General features: G+C 43.0%; 1 protein-coding gene across 6 annotated transcripts; it reads right to left on the bottom strand.

Moving 5' to 3' along the window:
• Positions 1-307: 307 nt before the first annotated feature.
• On the bottom strand, positions 308-18,235 carry LOC101070731 (zinc finger MYM-type protein 4-like). 6 transcript variants are annotated; one of them, XM_011614480.2, is made up of 29 exons: positions 18,133-18,235; positions 15,549-16,122; positions 14,994-15,052; positions 14,763-14,912; positions 14,618-14,681; positions 14,293-14,489; positions 13,823-13,947; positions 13,468-13,702; positions 13,183-13,395; positions 12,894-13,044; positions 12,562-12,677; positions 12,118-12,462; positions 11,894-12,044; positions 11,130-11,305; positions 10,859-11,030; positions 10,532-10,645; positions 10,235-10,275; positions 10,001-10,139; positions 6,957-7,102; positions 6,741-6,858; positions 5,988-6,239; positions 5,784-5,869; positions 3,871-4,000; positions 3,638-3,780; positions 3,432-3,546; positions 2,817-3,071; positions 2,631-2,736; positions 2,444-2,512; positions 308-1,893 (listed from the first exon to the last, which is right to left on the bottom strand). In XM_011614480.2, exons 1-29 carry the CDS (start codon positions 18,169-18,171, stop codon positions 1,752-1,754), a joined length of 4,623 nt encoding a protein of 1,540 aa, XP_011612782.2. In that variant the 5' UTR covers positions 18,172-18,235; the 3' UTR covers positions 308-1,751. The 6 variants fall into 6 exon arrangements, with proteins under 6 accessions (XP_011612782.2, XP_029688497.1, XP_011612789.2 ...); XM_029832637.1 differs by having other exon boundaries at positions 3,638-3,777; XM_011614487.2 differs by having other exon boundaries at positions 5,784-5,860.
• Between the last annotated feature and the right edge of the window lie 1,409 nt (positions 18,236-19,644).

Below are 19,644 nucleotides of genomic sequence, written 5' to 3'. Positions count from 1 at the left end.
AAGAGCTTTATGTGTGATTACAGCAGGAAAAGTGATAACAACAAGGATTGGATTTGCACCAGTGTACAACACAACGCTGTTTCGAGACATCAGTGTTACAGATGTCTGGACAGTGGCCATTCCGGTTAAGGCTTTATCTCGGCACGACTCACCGCCAACTTCTGGACTGGGCCACCAACAAGTAGTTTAAAGTGTACAACATAGACATAAAACAGGATTCTAGGGTCAATGTCACATTGACAACATAGTAACAAATTAAATGATAACCCTTGAAACAAACAGCTGTGAAGACAATGAAGCACCTCTGTGATTGATCCACGTGGTCCTTTATTCCCTTAACACAACAGTAATGTTTTCAGTACATGATAAATTTAAATCTCACTGTATATCTCTGACTAAACGCATATTTGTTTTTATATCCTGGCTGAACTCAGATGGACAGTTGTATTAAAAAAAGAAGACTGTGTTGTAACGGTTGTCTCACAGCCCAACTGGACGTTCCATTTATCACCAGTTCTGCATCACCGCGGCTACAGTTTTTACCACCGGCTACAGATATTTGGCAGCAGTAAACGTGAACCTTACCACCGCTGCTCATACAGTGGCTTATGTGTTAGGCACGGCATCAGAGCACTTATTATCGCTGCCGATGGCAAAAAGAAAAAAAAGGGGGGGGGGGGGGGGGGGACAGACAGAGAGACTGACAAAAATGTAAAAAGTGCTGAAGACATTGCCAAACATGGAAGAAGCAAAAGTCTGATGCATTTCTAAAAACAGTAAAATTGATATACATTATTATAATCTATCCATGTTAAGAAATGAAGCCCAGCTTCAACTGTTTCAACAGTTCTCAACACCGAGATGAAAAGAATCAGGGAGGGTGAGAGAACTTGGACCAGAAAAGAGAAGAGAGACACGTGATAAACAGGAAATAGAAGGAAAAATAGGAATATTACTCCATATTTTCTATTGCTATGTAGAGTAAAAACACAATAAAAGGGAATAATCTTGGCTGACTTGTGCATTATTTTGGCTTGAGGATGTCACAAAGTCCAATAGAGGCTGCTGTGACAGTGTGGTCTCAGGTTACAGCATGTTCTTCACACCGCAGGTGGAACCAAAAACTTTCAATTCGCACGTTAGGATACATTTAAAGTTTTTCTTTCTCGTAAAACTGAGCTTCCTGTCTCAAAGTAATAATGGATTATCATTTCTCTTTGTCTGGATGAAGGGTTCCGGTGGTGAGATGGGGCTATTCCCTGCCAGATTCCAAATTCTAAATGGTACCATATATAAATAAAGGATTTGGTCATATTCAAAAGCACATTATATCTGCTGAAGGCAGTTTAAATGTTTAAAACACCCTTTAAAACCTGTAACCAATAACAATAAATACTAACTTGATTATAATTCAGACTCATGGGAAATTTAAAAACAGGTCAGGCTTGTTAATGAGGTGATCTGACTGTGCCTGTTGGATATAAGTGCTCATCTGTCAGAACTGCCTGTTCTCACATAAAAACTGATGTTCATGATGAATAAACCTGCCACAGGCCACAAAGGCGAGCGCACCACACCGATGTGGCACAGGCGGGCATGAAATGAAGATTCTGTACCACCAACGCAGTTCAAAGGGTCAGAAAGTTGTTGCAATTGTCCGCGTTGTGACAAAATGTCCTTTCATTGTAGTGAAGCCACCTTTCTCCTGCAGAAAAGATAATAAAGTGAATGTGCATGGGCACTAGTCCGTCTCATTGTAAACTCTCCCCGCCGGTGGTGGCTGAAGATCGACGCTTGGACACTTCTGTCAGAACTTCTCTGACAGCCAGGATACGGGTGAGCATGCTCTCTAGAGTGGCGCCCTCTAGAGGCTGGGAAGTGAACCAGTGGGAGCTGTTGAGGTCAAGAAATGAATATAAAATATAAATAAACACATTAAAAAAATTACACTAAAGAGAACACAGTCACTATTTTCTGTTCATGTATTTGAAAAGAAATATATGGAAAAAACACATGGAAATGGTTACTTCAGAGCATGCTTGAAGCATTACTAGTGCAGAACCCTAGTCCTGCCCAATGATTGGGATCAGGGAGCAGGTAGGTTTACTCTTGATTCTCTGAGCTGTGATGGACAGTAGGTGTCCTACGGTGACTGGAGTTTTTTCACCTTCCGCTCGTGATGCTATCAGTTTGTGAGGCAAGATCTCCTGTAAGTGAGCAATTTTTGTTGCAAACCAAATCACGGATTCCAGCTTTAATGGAGAGCGAAACGTGTGAAGGTGAAGTAGATAACAGGCTTTAATTTTCAGGTGATCTGTTCATTGAGGAGCCTTGTTATTGTCTACACTATTGCAGCACTTTCTCCAATCTACCAGAACAACCATCTACTGTACATGCCAACAATATTCATTCATCACTCGCTGTAAACAATGTGTGGACTGACCTGTGCGTGTGCACATTCTGTTCAGGCTGGAGGTAAAACACATCAGTTCTCTTCTTGACTGACTCTGGACTGTTACAGAGAAGACAACCATGAAGGAGAGGCATTCACTCCCATACATTACAGATACTGGATGCTTTTTTCAGAGGCGTAAGCGGCCTAAATTTGCATGCTTGTGTGTACTCCTCACCATCTAGAGAGGTAGAACTCGTACAGTCTGACAGGACATTGCAGGGGGTTGGTCACATTTTGATGCATTTCCAGCTCCTCTGCCGTCTGCCGCTTTCTCAAATGTTCTGCAAACAAGGAAAAGGAGGTTCAAGACCCTGACTTTGATTTTGGACGAGCAAAAAGGCATTTGTGTTACCCTCCGTACCCGTCTCCTGTCTGTGTGGTGTGGCGGTGCTGCTTCTGTGGAGGAGGTAGTTCGCTTTGCCTGTTCGGCTGCAGGCTTTGGAGCAGCGGGTGAAGTTGGTAAAAGAAAGCCTTTGGTGATGCTCCAGGGTGGTGTAACCAAACTTTTTAGTGCAGAAGAAAAGCAACGTGTTGAGCAGCACGATGGGGGAGTAGGCGCCCAACTGCTTACACTCCCACAGGTGGGATTCGGCAACACGAGATGAGACAACACCGCCTTGAGGAAGAAAGAGACAGCACATATTGGAAGGAGCTTAAGATTTTATCAGTATATGAAAAACAATGTGTTTTTTTAGTGAAACTATATAAATACTGATGGTCCAGGGTATGTAGGGTATGTGTCCATATTCACAAACAGGTGTTAAGAGAAAACCATTGTTAAATATAAGTTTAAGAGGGAACAAAGGTAACTGATAAATGTTCCATAGAGACAATGGAACATTGTCACCGTGACAACCCCTTTAGATGTGGACCTTAATTATAGCTATAAAGAGATTTAAAGCTTTGAAGCATGAATACAACAATGGTTGGCTGATAGTATTTGAATGGAAATGTGTCATTTGGTTAAGATTCATACCACCAGGTAATAATTTAGGCCTCCAGACTCGCAGCATCTGTGTGATCTCAACAGTGAACTGGTTGTAGAGTGGATCGGTGAAGATGTTCTCTATCCGGCCTTGCATAAACAGGTACTGTCCAATTAAAGCCAGGCAGAGCAGGTGAGGAATCGACGCACAGTCACAGCAATAGAGCCAATTTCCGGATGTAAATGAGTGTTGGTACCTGCTGAATCCCCAGACACAGGTAGAAGATGCTGTCTGGGCTGTACGTCTCCCCGTTCGGCCGCCTGACCTCCTGGATGAATCGAGCTAGTGCGAAGCTTAGTTCCACAGAATTGCACTCAAGGATATCTTCTTTAACATCTACTGGATGGACCAGACCGTAATAATGGTGAACAGTCAGCGAGTTGGAAAAAGAGAAGCCAAGCAGAGACAGGAAGTAGAAAGCAGACTCACTCTGCGGCTGCTGTTTGTCCCGCTGTTGGACCCAGCTCTTCCAGGCTTTAACCCCATACAGGTGGTTCACTTTGGAGGCGGTTGGACTCGACGTGGCGGTGCGGTCCGACAGACCGGTCCGCCTTCGACTCTGGATAGACAGAATAAAAAATAAGCCAAAGGCTTGTCTGTGTATATATAGGGAGAGATTTTTTTTTTTAAATACATGTAATCAAAATCAGTGATGACATCAAACCATCTACATCTGTAAACATGGACCTCCATAGTAAACCAAGTTCAAAGCATAAGCAACACTAATGTGAAAGCAAATATATTAAAAAAATAAAATATTGAATCTTTAAAAAATACTTTAGATCTTGCTTATAAAAAGCCTTATCGGTTTTTAACAGAAGCAGCAAATTAACCCAAAACACTTAATAGGACACTAAATTCTAAAAATCCTTTTAGAAATTAATACAGCATCAAGCACACATTCAAAAATGTATTTAGAATCAATGAAATCACGACTTTACAGTTAATTATTTCTACTAATGGTACAATTCAAGTTAAACAATCCACATCAATCATCATTTTATAGGACTACTTCACATTTATATTAACGTGTTTGGAGGGATAGGTGCAATTAAGTCTACGTGTGATTCATTTATGAGTTCTTGGAAATAAAAACTTGAAAAACAAGATTACCAGGCCAAACAAAGTGTTGTATCTTACAGGTAGAGATTATTCTAAAAAAATTAAGTGTTTTAACCAGTTTTAGAACCTTTGAACACAACTTAGGTCCTTTAATTAAGTGAATACAATCTCGTCAATATGAAAACTACCTGAAGAGACAAAAATATCTGATGTGAGTCTTAGAAAAGTGAAAAACGAACCTTAAGCAATAAGTAATTTGACCCGTCAATAACAGATGTAAAGGTTTAAAACAAATAGCGAAAATGAACAATGCCAACGTCAAAGGAGAGGCAGAAGTTTATGCTTGGTTTGTTTCAGGCAGCTGACAGCAATGGAAACACCAACATTAACAGTGTTACACACAGCAGTGGGTTATATAACATAACATGTTATATCAGCATCATAACATTTAATCCAATACTTGGTAACATGAATCACATTCATTTCTACTTTTAATTTTCATCTGCATATTTTAACTAACAAAATTTAACAAAGGTGCCTTTAATAAATGGGTGTTCATGTATATAAAGTTACGTCTTTACTCAGCAATCATCTCCTTGGTGGTGACGCAAAGCCTCTCTTGGATGGTGCTTCTAAAAAAAGGAGATAGAATGTCAGACAAAATACAAAATAAAATACATCTGGAATATAATGTTCTGGATTAAAAGAAGTGTGCATCCCCTAAATCACTTTAATACACACATCAAGCATGCATTTACATGCAAACGTAAACACCTTAGTCAGTGTCACATGTTTCATTTGTAACTGTGGATAAACTGGTAAATCTGGAAGATACGTTGACTTCATAGACTTTATAGCTACAGTACATATAACAACCTGCTCTCACATACTCAAAGTTAAGTTTAGCTCAATAAAATATCCAAAAATAGATTAAATACGCTCCCATAACTGTTGTTTATGTCATGAAAAATGACATGCTTCGGAATTACTGTTCCACTTTCATAGACAAATAAATAAAACTGTTTTCTAGTCAATACTCACAAATGTGCTGAGGACTTGCTAAAGAAATGTGTCCTTAGTTGTTCAATTGAGTAGATGGCGCTGTGGCAAAGCTGCTAGGGTCCAAAATTGGGCTCTTGAGGATTGCGCCTATATCCTACTGCAGTGGAATGCAGTTCGGTGTATAAACGGTATTAATAATGGAGGGAGAAGCGTGTTCACGGTATTAAACTAGAGAAGGAAAAGGTTCCCAAGGTTAAGGGGTGTGAGCGTGGTCGTACCCGTTTCCTGCTGGTGAAACAGTCTCTGGGTCTCTTTACTCCCCGCTGTGGTGCCGGCGGCTTCTGATCAAACGATTCTGTGCACGCTCACAGACAGACAGAGTTAGCCGCATGTGTAGGAATACTACTAAAGTGGGTGGTGAAGAGGTGGACGAATACAACAATGGAGATGTGCAGCAGACTTCAGTTTGCGTGAGGTCTCACCAGATGGGAAATCAGTCTCCAAGTCCATCATTGGAGAGGACGGGGGTTGATGGGAGGTGCTGTTGGCAGGTGGCTCACTCGTCGTGGCGCTCTCCTTCAGCCTGGCGTTAGCTCTGGCATCGCTCATCTCCGTGTTGCCCTCTGAACTTGTAGCAACTGGCGGGCCGGCTTCAGCGCGCCTGACGCTTTCATTGGTTATCGGCGCCACGGCCTCTGATCTTCCAATATCAGACCCCATCTGGTCTGTTTCAGCTGTTCAGGAAAAAGAACGAGGAGCTTAAATTCTGCTCATTAAGGTGAAATCTATAAAGTCTTGAATCAGCATGGTTGTTGTCTTCTTAACCACGTTAACCCTTTCGGGGTCACAGGGAGGGTACACAATGCAGGGCTCACCCCTGGATTAGTCGCCAGGTCATCGCAGAGCCCAATATGAGCAATTGTGGGTTTGGTACCTTGCTCAAGGGTACCGCAGCAGTGCTATGAAGGTGTTCTGGCACCTTCCTTGTTTTGTCTGCACTGGGGCTCAAACCTAGAACCCTCTGATTCTCAACCCAGTCTCCAACAGCCTGAGCTACCACTCAAAATATAAAATCTAGAAGGAGGAAGGAAAACATGCAACATGCTTCTTAATACTACATTTTCTACAGGACATTCTGATCCCAAAGTTTTCTTTTTGAGCACAAATAGGATGGGGAAAAAAACCAAAAATTTATTAAAGTGTGAACCGCCAAGTAGTCAAGAACGAGACCCAACCTGCAGTGGAAGCAGGCACTTGTATAGCTTTTTCCTCCCTCGCTGATAAAGGCTCAAACTGGACCGCTGCGTCTTGCATGTCCTTGACCAGCGGTGAAACCACCATGGGTACTGGAACCTGTAAGAAAACAACAAAAAGAAACACAACGGTAGATGAAAACTTTAAACAAGTTCATTATTGTGGCCCAGCAAACTCGCATAAGTACTGAAACATACGGGTACGGGCATCGCCACTGGAACAGGTGTGTGCTGGGAATACAGGTTCATAGGCACTGGGATGAAGACCGGCACTGGGACTGGCACCACTACCACCTTCACTTTCTCCTCTCCTTCTGCAGAGCTACCTGAGGGCTGAGACAATGCTGCACGAGGGAGACACACAGAGGTAGACGTGGACAAGACGAGTGGTGAGCAGCCATGCTGGTAGGCAACGCTGACACATCTTTATGTAAAAAATAAGCTGCCCTTCAATGTTGCTTTGTAAGAGCTGTTTAATGGCACCAGTGTAAATTCCTGTTGCTACTGGAGAAGCATCAAGGGGTAGCTTATTGACTCATGGTGTGACTTTCCTGAGGCAAACAGAAGACATTTTTGGATCTGAGAAGACATGTTTCAGAATGGTCCTCTGCTGGCCCATATGTTGCTTATACAAAACAAAAAAATCAAATTCATCCTTATGTGGAAAATATTTATTGCCTGTTATCCAGAAATTGCATAGATTAAAACAAACAACCGGTCGTGTGTCTGTTTTCTTACAGTCTCCTCAGTTCCATTTCATTATCCGCCATTATTTAAAAATGAAAGCTGCTATCCAACAATAACCAAATTTTCTTCCAATAGAACAAGGACACACAAACATGCAGTTTTAGGCTCTTACCTACAGAAATAATAAAGCACCGGAAATGCAAAAAGATGACAAATAAATGTAAACAGACAGCTGACTTCCTCAGGCAGCAGAAATAACTTAAAAATGTAAACATGGAGGAGTCATAATTGCGACTCCAAAAGTGATTTTATAAACAATCAGCCCCCATAATTTCTGCTTGCATCACAGAAACAATTTGTTGCAGACTTTCTAACTGAACATGTGGGTCACCCTCCAGCAAAAAAACCTATAATAAAGTTTAAAACCTGTGCTTTTAGATCGACACTGTTAGAAAGAGACCCAACTCTTGTAAAGGAGCTCAGTCATAGCTCAAAGATTCTGGGAATGTCTGGAAGAATCGGCCATGCTGGAAAAGGTTATTTACCAGCAACTGTTAGGATAAAACAACTGAAGGTTGATGGTGTCCCATAGCACAACCCACCATTTTGAAATGTGCTTTAAAACACATGATAAAAGCAGCATAACCAGGAAAAGCTTGGGGTGATTGACAGGAATCGGTGAGGTAAAACTGGTTATATTGCATTTGCGTATCTCGTGTGCAGATTTTCCACAGTTGCTCTTTAATAAAATGATGCAGCTTTGTATCCAGAACACCTCCTGAAATAACATTCTTGGATGAGCTCAATTTCAGTCCGCGTGAGCTTCCTCCCTGAAGCTTTGTCACTGCAGTGACCTCCTCGCTGCTCGTGGGAGTCCGCCTCCTGGACCACAAACCCTCTGGCCCTGCAGTGTCCAAATTAGTTTGAGCCGACCCATATTTATCATCACGAACGGCACATTTTGGGAAATTTTTAATCTGCACGTGATTCGTATCTTTATGTCGTTTCCATGGCGATGGCGTGGAGAGGCATGACAAATATTCAAATACAGCTGGGTCTAATTCTGTCTGATTTAAGCGGAGGTTCTGACTTCAGCCTGTACGGATAACCACGAAAACACAGTGAGCTGGATGTTGTAGTGATGATTAGCAGCAGTCGTCCTGGTGGTCTCTGAGCTGGGGGGAGGTGCGGCAGAACTTGTCCCCAGATCAGCAGGCTGTGGAAAGAAAAATGTGTGATGCGCTTCACCTCCTAACAAGTGCTTTCAATTCATTCAGAAGCACCGATGTGAGTTTTCTAATGTTGCTCAATATCAACGCGATGCTAGCTGGCACGTTCCACATTAAATAAGCAAGTCTTAGTGGGCTGTGATACTGCGAGGACTTACCTTTTGTTTCCAGTTCAGGTGCTGTTCTGTAGATCAGTCTGGTGTGGTAGACTTCAAAACAGGGCACAGGACAGAGGCTGGGCTCTCCTGAACATGTTTTACAGTAATACAAAGTCTGATTCCCTTGTTTCTCACTCCTCTCCCAGTTCTCTTTGTCTCCACCATTCACTTTATCCAGGTTTAGTCCATTTGTCTCTTCCTCATCCGAGGTTCTGCCAGCCTCCTCCATCTTTTGTTTCTTTTGCTCCTGCTCCTCTTCCGCCGCCGTTTTCCTCTTGTGATGGCAGCACACCTTACAGTCGGAGCCGCTCTCCCGCTTCCCGAGAAAATGGCGTCCAGTTAGGCGCGCAGGGGGGTTTGGCGATGTGGCTGGGGCTGTGGATGCTTCTGCAGACGTCCGGCTGAGGTTCGAGGAGCTATCTAGCTGAGCTGGTGCACTTATTGAAAGAGCTGGTTGTGAAAAATGAATAACGGAATGAACCAAAAGAAAATGAATGAATGGATTTGACGGTGTGTACAAAAGCACACACCATCATGGCGTTAAAAAAAAAGAAAAGAATGGCTACTAGAAATGCTACTACAGCTCAAGAGGATTATTGGTATGTTACTGCGTGCTGTGAATTCAGTAATCATGCAAATTGTTACTAGTGCATGTATAAATGTATTCGAACAAATCATGTTTTCTTAGCAAAATGATACCTTTTAACAGTTTGCCTTTTAACACCTGGAGTTGAGATTACGCTCAAGACAAAGTGTTAAAAAGAGCTTTTGAAGCCTCTTTAAGCAGCCAGCACACCTGAAGAGAACCTAGCCCCACGAATCACTCCATCCTGGCGAAGGCACACTTCCGCTAACAAGCTAACATCTGGGCTAACACACACCACAATCAGCAACTTGTTCTGGTTGAGCGCCGTTTGAACACACAGCAAAAATCAGTCCGCTCACTTAAAGGTTTACACGCCGTGCACTCTAAGCCTAACTTTTTTATTCAGTTGTATATTTCAAGTTGAAAGGTAAAGAGAAATCTGGGTGCATTATATGTGTGTCATCATAAGCCTAATTTCTTTATTGTGAGTGGTAACATCATTGTGTGTCACCGCTGCCCCTTAATTGATTCAACGCAGCAGAAAATCATTTTGTTTCAAACATCTGTATTGATGGTAGTTACCTGACGATTCAATCGAAGTCTCTGACAACTGGCAAAAGGTTTCCTGGTCTGTCGTGAAGGGCCGACACAAAACCGACTTGTTCTTCATTTGACGTCGGCGGGATATAGGCACTCGCATAGCATCGGTCTGGGTGCTGGCCTGCACACAGCCAACGAAATACAGCGATTCTAAGTCCATCCAAGACCAGCTTCGTAGTCATCTTTTGGAGTCAGGGTTAGACGTGTAATACTCACATGGTCGAGGTTCTTGCCATCGTTGGCGGATGGAAGGGCCCCTAAAAAGAACAAGAAATCTGATTAGTATAAACGGAGCTCACTGAAAATAGTAATAATGTTTTTAATTGCTTTTGAGAAAGGGAAACGCAAAGGTTTCACTTGTTTTTAAGTAGACATTTGACAACCCGATCTCTGCAAATCCTCATTTTACATCCACTGTGCAAAGGTGGCAAAAGTGAAAGAAAAGTCTTGCTGTCTAAATACGGAACACTTGGTGTTCTAGAACGCCCCACGTGGTTACGTGTATGAACTAACCAGTCAAAGCAGTATCTGCTGACACACTGGGCTGAGCGGCAGAGCCGTTGGCCAGTGACACCACATCAGCTATGACAGGATTCATCTTTGAGGAATGGTTAGAGTGGACTGGAGCTGGAAAAAATGATGAGCACACCTAAGTTAGAACCAATTTTGTTTTGTTTTATTTTGTTGTGGAATTTTTTTTAAACTGGCTTGTATCGTCATTACATGTCCTGGGTGTACACTTCGGCTGAACAGATTGCCGTTTTAATTTGTACCCAAACTGAATTTGCGGTTTCTAGCAGTAGTTGCTTGGCCCAAGCCCGGTGTGACGCAACGGTTCACCTGCTGGAGTCTGTTGCTCCGTTCCAATACCGTTGCTGTGGCGGCTTTTCTCAAAATGCATGTAGCAGTAGTGCAGCATGCAGGACAGGTTGCAGAAATTACGGACAGACCCCAAACACTGCAGCTTCTCGGTCATGTAGCCCTGCTTCCTGCAGCCGTCGCATCTCGCCATCTGAATGGGGCGCGCCATGGGAAGGGAAAGAAAGATTAGGAATAGACAGTCAACACACACCTGTTCAACTACATGCCAACTTGTGTTGAGACTCCTTACCCCATAATACAACACAGTGTACTGGGACATGCAGTGGGGTTTACAGAACTCCTCCATTCTGCCTCCATAGTGGCTGTGGAGCATCTTCAGGCTGAAGCCAGAGCAGTAAGTGCAGGGACGCCAGGGATGGGCGTTATTACGAGATGTTAGCTCATACCTAAAGAGCAGCTTACAGTCTGGAACACAAGTTAAGGGGACAAACTCAACAAACGGTAGTTACAGAGCTATTATGGTATCCTCATGTCATCGTATAAACTAGCAAAATTCCGCACACAGACTGCAAAATGTGACAAGGAATGTCAGACTAATAAAAAACATTCCAACTTGAGATGGAGGAAAAATCCAAGTCAAATGACCTTTTCAACAATGCATTTTTATCCAGCAGGGAGCCTGGAGTCTGCATCTTAAATTCACCATTTTCAATTGTTAAATTGCTTGAATTTACTAAATGGGCCATGTTTGGGAAAAGGACATCAGCAAGAGCTGGAGCTCAAAGAGGAACTAAGCTCAGACTAAAATCCTTTGAAGCCAAATTTTCTTAAATTTCAAGGAAAAAAACCCCTCAAAAACTAGTTTCCCCAGAATAAAAACAGTTAAAAATTTAAGAAGTCACTTTATCTGGTGCCATGTCCCGAGAATGAGATGGAGAATCCTCTCCTTACAGCCCACGATGTGTCGCTGTGGTGAATGTTTTGCTCAAATATCTGTCCCACTATTAAGACATAATTCAACAGGTGCATTAGCCAAAACTGATGTTTACTCACTTTCACTGCAGAACATTAGGTCCTGTTGGTTATAGCTGATGGTGTCAAACAACACCTTTTCCTGTTTACAGTGCTCACACGTGGCCAAGATGTTCCTCTGGGTTTTATATTGGTCACAGCATGTCCGACTACAGAACATAGAGATGCGACCCTGCAGAACGGAAAGAGATGATGTCGTTAGCTGTGTGGGCTTCAGTTCAACTACGCCCCCGTTATTTCCTTACTTGGTGACTGAAAAGCACTGGTTTAATGGTGAATTGTTTGTTGCACTGGTGGCAGGTCAGCTTGGAAAGGTCACTGGCCCCACCCTCTGCTGGTTTCTGCAGCACGTCTGCAGGTGCTTTGGCCTGAGCTTGGCCTGGGAGGGAGGGAAAAGACAGGGCCGTGCAGGACGGGACCAGTGGGGGCACCGAGGTGTGATTGGGATGGTGACCCTGGTGGGGGGTTGAAGACAAGTCCTGGGGGACGGGCGGGAGTGAGTTGGCAGGGGATCCTTGTCTGAGTACAGAATGGTCCCTGCAAGGGGAGATTCCATTCACCAGGTCTGAATTTGAGTTGTGTCCGGATTTCTGTTCAAACACCAAGGAAAATTGACAAGAATATCAGAAACATGAAAACAGACATTGCACCATTTGGAATTGCGCATCAAAAAGGCCCGTCTAACATACCCTGTATGTCAGAACACATTCATAGGAGCAGAAATTGCGAATGGTGCCGTCGACCATGGCCAGGTGGTACTGAGGAACGGCTGAAACCTTACAGTGGCAGCAGGGAAACGCAGCACCTGCGGGAAATTAAGACACCTTAGAACGCAAGTACTAACCAGCGCTGTGTGGGTTCTAAAGCACGCTTTAACAAAGGTCATGTGATCTGTGTACGTCTGATCAAACTGGACTTTCCAGTAACACAGTCCTGCACTTACATTGACACAGAAGAGATTGTTTCATGCATGCTACAATCAAATTTATTAATAATAATGGACTCTCACTGCGTCACTCACCACTAAGGATGTGTTGGGCTGGTCGACTTTGTTCCACGCAAGCGCTCGAACAGTAGAGTTGAATTTTGCCCTTTTGATCTCGCTCAATGAGGGTGGACGCCACGATCGCCGCCTTGTGACAGTTGGCACACTCCACCATCTTCCTGCATGTCTGGATAATAACACATTTCAAGGCTTGACGAACCTGGATCTGGATTTAATGTTGCTGCATATTTTCTCAGCGTTTTATAGTTTATCCTGCCGTGTCGTCGGTGAGCAAACATGTGAGAGGGAATGCTTTGAGACAAACCTGTTTGTATGTACTGACGCATGTGGGACCACAGAAGTTCAGCTCTGTTCGTTCAATTGTGAGCGTCTGACAGGACCCCGAGTTGCTATTGCAATAAAGGCCGCAGCCTTCGCAGCAGTTCATGGCCAACTGCCGAATCTTGCGCCATGTTACAAAACAGGCGTTACTACAGAGTCTGTGCAGACGACCTTGATGGTTGACCTCATGCTCAATCTGCAAACATACAAAGATACAATGAATAATTCCTCAGATTTTCACTCAGGAAACCGGCGCGGCCTCTCTTACCCGGTTGGAAATCTTGCAGACGCTGCAAGCAGATCTCTCGGACTGTTTGTCCACTGGCTTCTCAGGTAACTTCTCGGGCTTTTTCTCTGGTTTTTTATCAGTCCATTTATCAGGGGTTTTGTCTGGTTGTTTCTTGTTGTGTCGAAAGACAGACAGACAGAACAGGCCGCAAAAGTGCAGGTAGCTGTTGTCCTCTGCAGGAATCGTAATCATGTCCCTGGGCTGGAGAATTTCCCTGCAAAGAAAATACCAGGAGACAGAACGGCTTAGAAACTCTTACGTTAGATGGTCGTAATGGAAGATGATATAAAACATTTAAAACCACATAAGCAACCGTTGTGTTGAGAGACCAGACCTGTGGCACTGGGAACAAGTTCGATTCTTGTTGGCTGGGGGCAGATGGCCAGTTAAACAGACAGTGGAGCAGAAGAGCTGTGTGGATCCTTTTCTTTGGAATGCTGTTTGGCCTTTAAGTAGAACCTGCAACCATTAAATCAGCAAGAAAGTGAAGGACTTCTTCATTTTCTACTAAGAGCAGTGTTTTTTTATTTCCTTCCATGAATTTGCAGCTATACAATTATTTCTATAGTTCATATTTCAGGATAAGTTTATGATTTGACATCTGCCATTCACAACTAATCAAGTGGAACTGCTTGAGAGGAAATACAACATGCAAGCAGGCCAATCACAGCTGGTGCAGTCACAACTGTGGATCTGGTTGTAGGGGTCTGCTTGGGGCCTCTAGAGGCTTTGCATTAACACAGCAGATTGTTTGTGTTCAATCATTCGTCAATACTCTGCTGAATTGTAAAATGACATTAGTACCTTTAAACAGCCACTGCAGCGAACAATACCGGGAATAGTGGGTTGAGGGGGGCGTGGTGGTCCTGGTGCCAGCACCGGTAGGGAATTCTGAACTGGAACTTGTGGTCTGATTGTAAGGGGAGCCATGGCTTGTAGGACCGCACCTCTACTTGGGATAAAGATGGCTGCTGGAGGAGGAGCCTGGAGTGCTGCTGGCACTTAGGAAACATCCAAAACAAATATTTTGGGTTAATTTACCATTTAATGGAAGGATAAGGAACTATATGCTCTGTAAGTAAGTCAACAATATTAACAATACCCACAGAAAGAAAATAAGCCGACTTACTGGGAGGAACAGCAAAGGCGTTTCCTCCTCCTACAGAGTAAACAGAGCTGATCCTTAGCTCCTCCTGAAAAACACAATCATTTTCCCTTACTGTAATGTAACTAATCTGACAACTTCAATAAACGTCAGACGGATCATCTCAGACCTCCTGATGCTCCAGCTCCTCTTTTATCTGTTTGATGGAGTTCTGAGGCAGTAAAGCAGCATCGTAGCCCTCGTCAATGGGCTCATCTTTGATACTGATAGGAGCTGGCAATGGGGGAGTGCTTTCCTCCACTGGAGCTGCCTCTGATCTCTAAAATAAAGAAGTCATCATGATTAGCCGCTCCGCTCTAGTGTTTTGTCAAACCCAGTAAGTCAGCGTAGGTTTTCGGACCTGGACATCCCCCTCCTGGCTATCCTCAGTCTCCTCTGCCTGGTTTATTTCACCTCCATCTGATGAAAGACCAGATCAATTTAGTTACACAGATGCATGTGCTGCACAGGTTATCACAAAAATGAGGAAAGGTCAAATAAAAATTCAAAGACATTTGAAGCAAATCAGGAGCAACACTTTAAGCATGTTTCCTTTGAACTTTAACGCGGGAACTTGCTACCACGTACCACGAAACTGATTTTGTTTCGTGGCCTGTTTGTTTTGGAGAGGACAATTGTCCATCACTCACATGGCTCCATGAACTCCTTTCATAGATTCAAATTGAGGAGTCTAGTTAAGACTTTCAACACAGAAAGCTCTTGATTTTTTCAGAACTAAAGTTCTTTGCCATGAAGATAAACGTCCATTCATGTTTGCCATAAAGGGGCCTTTAGGAAGTACCTGAATATGATATAGCATGTTGGCATTCCCTCCCCATTAGAGCCATATGACAAAAAAAATTGTATCATAAAATATGCAATGTGGCTCCATAAGTCACATATTTCATATTATTACCTTGGCTGTTATCAGGTGAGTGACCCTGGGAAGAGTGGGAGGTGTCCGGTGACTCGCTACTCCGTTCCTTTTCCTGTTCATCCTCCTGGTCTTTCCTTGAGCGACTAGCAAAGCAGTTTTCTTGGTTGGAACTCCTCTCCAGTCCTGGCTGCCTTTTCTTACCATTTGCATCATTCGCCCGAGCGTCATCCAGAGTGCCCGACGGCAGAGCAAAGTGCCAGTCTTCGTCATCTTCCATGCCGTCTACAGCATCGTCGAAAGCTGCCCCACCACGCCGCCCTGTTCCTTCTCCATCATTGGCTCTCATAATAAATAAAGAGGGTTGGTCGGAGGATGGCGGGGACGTGTGGGGTAGAAGCACCTCTCCAGACCCTTCCTCCATCTTTTCTTCTTGTCTGCTGCCATTACTCTCATCTTCTGGCTGTAGGGGATTCACTTGTCCGGGACTTTTGTCTATTCCAGTTGCCTCTTCCTGGTCCCCACTCTTGGACGAGGTTACAGAGCCCCTGGAGGAATCGGCATAAGGTCCAAGACCCATCACCTCATCAAACACTCTTGAAAGGTGCTGATCATGCTATTGAGAGAGGAAATTAATTTTAAAATAGGACTTCAAACAGTAAATTAGGCAAAGGTCTGGCATCCAATCTTACATAAGTTAGTTATACTACTTTACATAGTATATTATGATATTACTTTACATTTTCACAAATACACTAATCCTTCGACATGTTAATTCGACGTGTATGTAAATACACAGCCGTGTAAGGATAGGTTATAATCAAAATTCCACTTTGATTTTGAACAGATCGAAGGTCAAATTAAAACTGAATTATTACCTGGCCTTTTGTCAAAATTTCCTGAAAGTTGAAATCCATACATCTTTACTCACGGACAAAAAAAATGCCAATTGTTGCATAACCTTGGCGGAGTGGACGTGACACTCCAATATTGATATAATTATAAGTGATGGTCAATCTCTCATCAATGCTCGTTATACATAGACAAGGTCATTTCCCCCCTTTAACTGCATATTCGGCTTTACTTTGAGGGCATCTGACCAAGTTTCCAAACCAGGTAAGGTGTAGAAATTACAAGTTTCAATATGTGCCTATCACTTCTTAAGGGACAAAAAGTAATGGGGCAAATATTACGATCAAAAAACAAACTCTCTCTCCATTCTTGGTTGCAATCCCTTTGCAGTCAATTACGGCCTGGAGCCTAGAATGCCTAGACACCCCTCTACCAGGCCTCTAGTGCAAATGTCTTCAGATCCTGCTGGTTTCTTGGGGTATTTTCCCTTCAGTTTTGTCATCAGCAAGTCAAATGCATGCTCAGATTCAGGTCAAGTGATTGACCTTTGCATAGCAGTCCTATTGGTTGCCTTAAACAAAAGCACTTCGAAACATCTGACTGAATACAAGCAGATATGGTTGCTTGAAACACTTCAGAATTTATAATGCTGCTTTGTCAGCAGTTACATCAATAAACACAAGTTAAATACGATTCTAATCGGTTTGGCAGCATTCATGCCCACAGCATGACACTAGCACCGCCCTGCTTGACTGATGAGGTGGCGAGTTTAGCACCTCATCCTAAATACAGCTTGTTTCACTGACAGTGACAGCTCTAGGTTTTCATATTGACTGTTGACAGCAACAGAGGAACCAGGAACCAATTCCAGACCTCTTACCTGCTTAAATGATAATGAATAAAGAAGAGAGCAGAAAAACACCTTGAAATAGCCTTCGAGGCAACTGTCACATTTTAAAACTGTTGTAATTCCCCCCGTGTTTAACTGATTCGGATGCAAATGATCTCAAATGAAGGCTTAAAGTCTGTACTTCAATCACATCCAGTTCGTTTCATTTCAAAAGGGAAATGCTTCGACGTAACCTTTTAGTAATTCTGCTAACAAACAGCAAAATAGCAACAAACGCCGGCTGTCACATAACCTCATTTGTGGAGGTAATATTACAACAATTTCAAACACACTTGTCCTGCTCTACCATCTTAGCCAACAGAATTGCTTTATTTTAAAATATACTTCAAATAACCATAAGAAGGACTCAACTGTGTTCTTTTGCTAATGTCGCATTTTACTCAGTTTAATGGCCGCACAGTAAATTAGCCAAACATCACAAGTTGTCCTGTAGCTTTGCGATTGCTCAAGAGAAAAGGGGGATATAAAATAACCAAAAGGCCAGCTATTTCTTTATTCTCTACTTTGTATTGTTCCCATCAGCTTCGCACGGGCTTTGTGGAGCAAGCAATCAACATTATTTACAATGTTCATTGAGGGCGTGCTTCTGCCTTCACAATCTACAATACATATTATTTTACGCTGAATTTGCATGTTAGCTAAGAAAATCCAGATATCTGTGTTTTAAACAGTTTTGCGTGTCGTTATGATACGCATTAGTGATAAATAGGAGCAATCTGCAGGCTCGTATGCTAGCTAGCTAACGTTAGCATCATCTCGATGGGGAAATTATCCGACAGCTGACACTTTGTGGAGCTACATCTAATTCAGATGATTTACTGCCTGCATACTGCAGGGATTATACTATAACGGTGTATAACTTACCTTTAACCGTCTTAGTCTAAATTCCTCTGAATCCGCCATCTTTTAATAATGCAGCACAGTCCGCGCTTCCACCCACCCACCAAGACGCTGAAGTTGACTTCCGGTTCACAGCTTCCAGTTTGATGCTCTAACGAAAGTTTGATTTTTGGATCAAGTTAGGACGTGTTTTAACCTGAATGCGTTGAGTGTTTTTGTCATAATTTTAAATTTTTACGTGCTTAGTGCCCTGTTTAGTAAATATGTACAATTTGATGCAGAAACAGACCTAAACATGTCTATATCTAGAGAAAAAAGAAGGATCTGTTGGACTTTGCAATACCAAAAAACGTTATTTCAAAGAATTTTTCACAGAGAGCATAGGTGAGGTCAGGAACAGACAGGGTTGGTCACAAGAAATTAGTCCAAGAAATAGAAAGTCAGGCACGGAGCTCAAACAATTTAGCAGTGTGTGTGAAAGTCTGGGGTTTAAATACTGAGGAAAACTGGTTATCGAGATTGAGCTGATGACTGGAGGGAGTGTCAGAGGCATACCATTTTATCCTGATTGTGAAGTCCTCTCCCATAGGATTGTCCCCTTCTAAGGGACTGGGCAAAGAACTGTCAGCTCTTGGATATGTAGGCTTCTCTGCAATCTGCTCAAAATATTGCTGCTGTCTCATAACGGCTGGGCCGAGGGTGACACAAGCCATTGAGGGAAGGTGGAGCTAGATCGAGCCCAGGTTTGTGGGGACCGGTGGACAAACATTTGAACTGAAGAACAAGCGGCCTCTTTTTCTAAGGCAGAGAAGTGCGGTGGTTGCTAGCCATATGCACACTGGAAAGGGGAGAGGCCTGTGACAGAGATGGTAAACGTGTAGTGGGCATCCTCCATATACAGCAGTTGTTGTGACCAAGAAGAGGAATTCTGAGAGAACTTTTCCCCTCTCTTGGTTTTTGCATTCAGTTAAACCAACTAGGGATAGAAACCAGAGGAAAGACTGACAAGGACCCCAAACTTCCAAAAGAATTCCCCCTTAAACTTTGACAAAAACTGGGGTCAGGAATGCCATGAAGACAGAAGACATGATGCAGAAGCAGCTGAGCAGTGTCTTTGGACAAAGGAGGCTAAGGCCTCTTCTACGGCAGGTGTCCACCAAAGTGGTACTTTAAAGAAAGTAAGGACTGTGATAGGAGCAGCCACAGAACTGTAATTGTGGATGAACCAGCTATAAAAGTTAACTGGCACGGAAGAAGTGGCAGGAAATGACAAGGAGGTGACATTAGAAACCTTTCCTGGATCCATCCAATCAAAATTTGATCTGGATGATGAAACTCGATGAAACATATATTATTCTACAAAGGAAAAATAGAACAGAACTATTAACTTATAAAGCAACACTAACAAGTGTTACACTATCAATATATGACTGGCTGGGACCTTTCCACCAGAAGACTCTTCAAGTTAGTTATAGTTGATGTAAAAATACAGAAAAAAATCAATTATTTTATTAAATGAAAATTTATAAGCATTCC

This window comes from Takifugu rubripes, chromosome 2 (genome assembly GCF_901000725.2).
Source record: "Takifugu rubripes chromosome 2, fTakRub1.2, whole genome shotgun sequence".
Classification (NCBI taxonomy): domain Eukaryota; kingdom Metazoa; phylum Chordata; class Actinopteri; order Tetraodontiformes; family Tetraodontidae; genus Takifugu; species Takifugu rubripes.
Note: the sequence above shows the minus strand (reverse complement) of the source record. Positions and strands in the feature narration are given on the sequence as shown.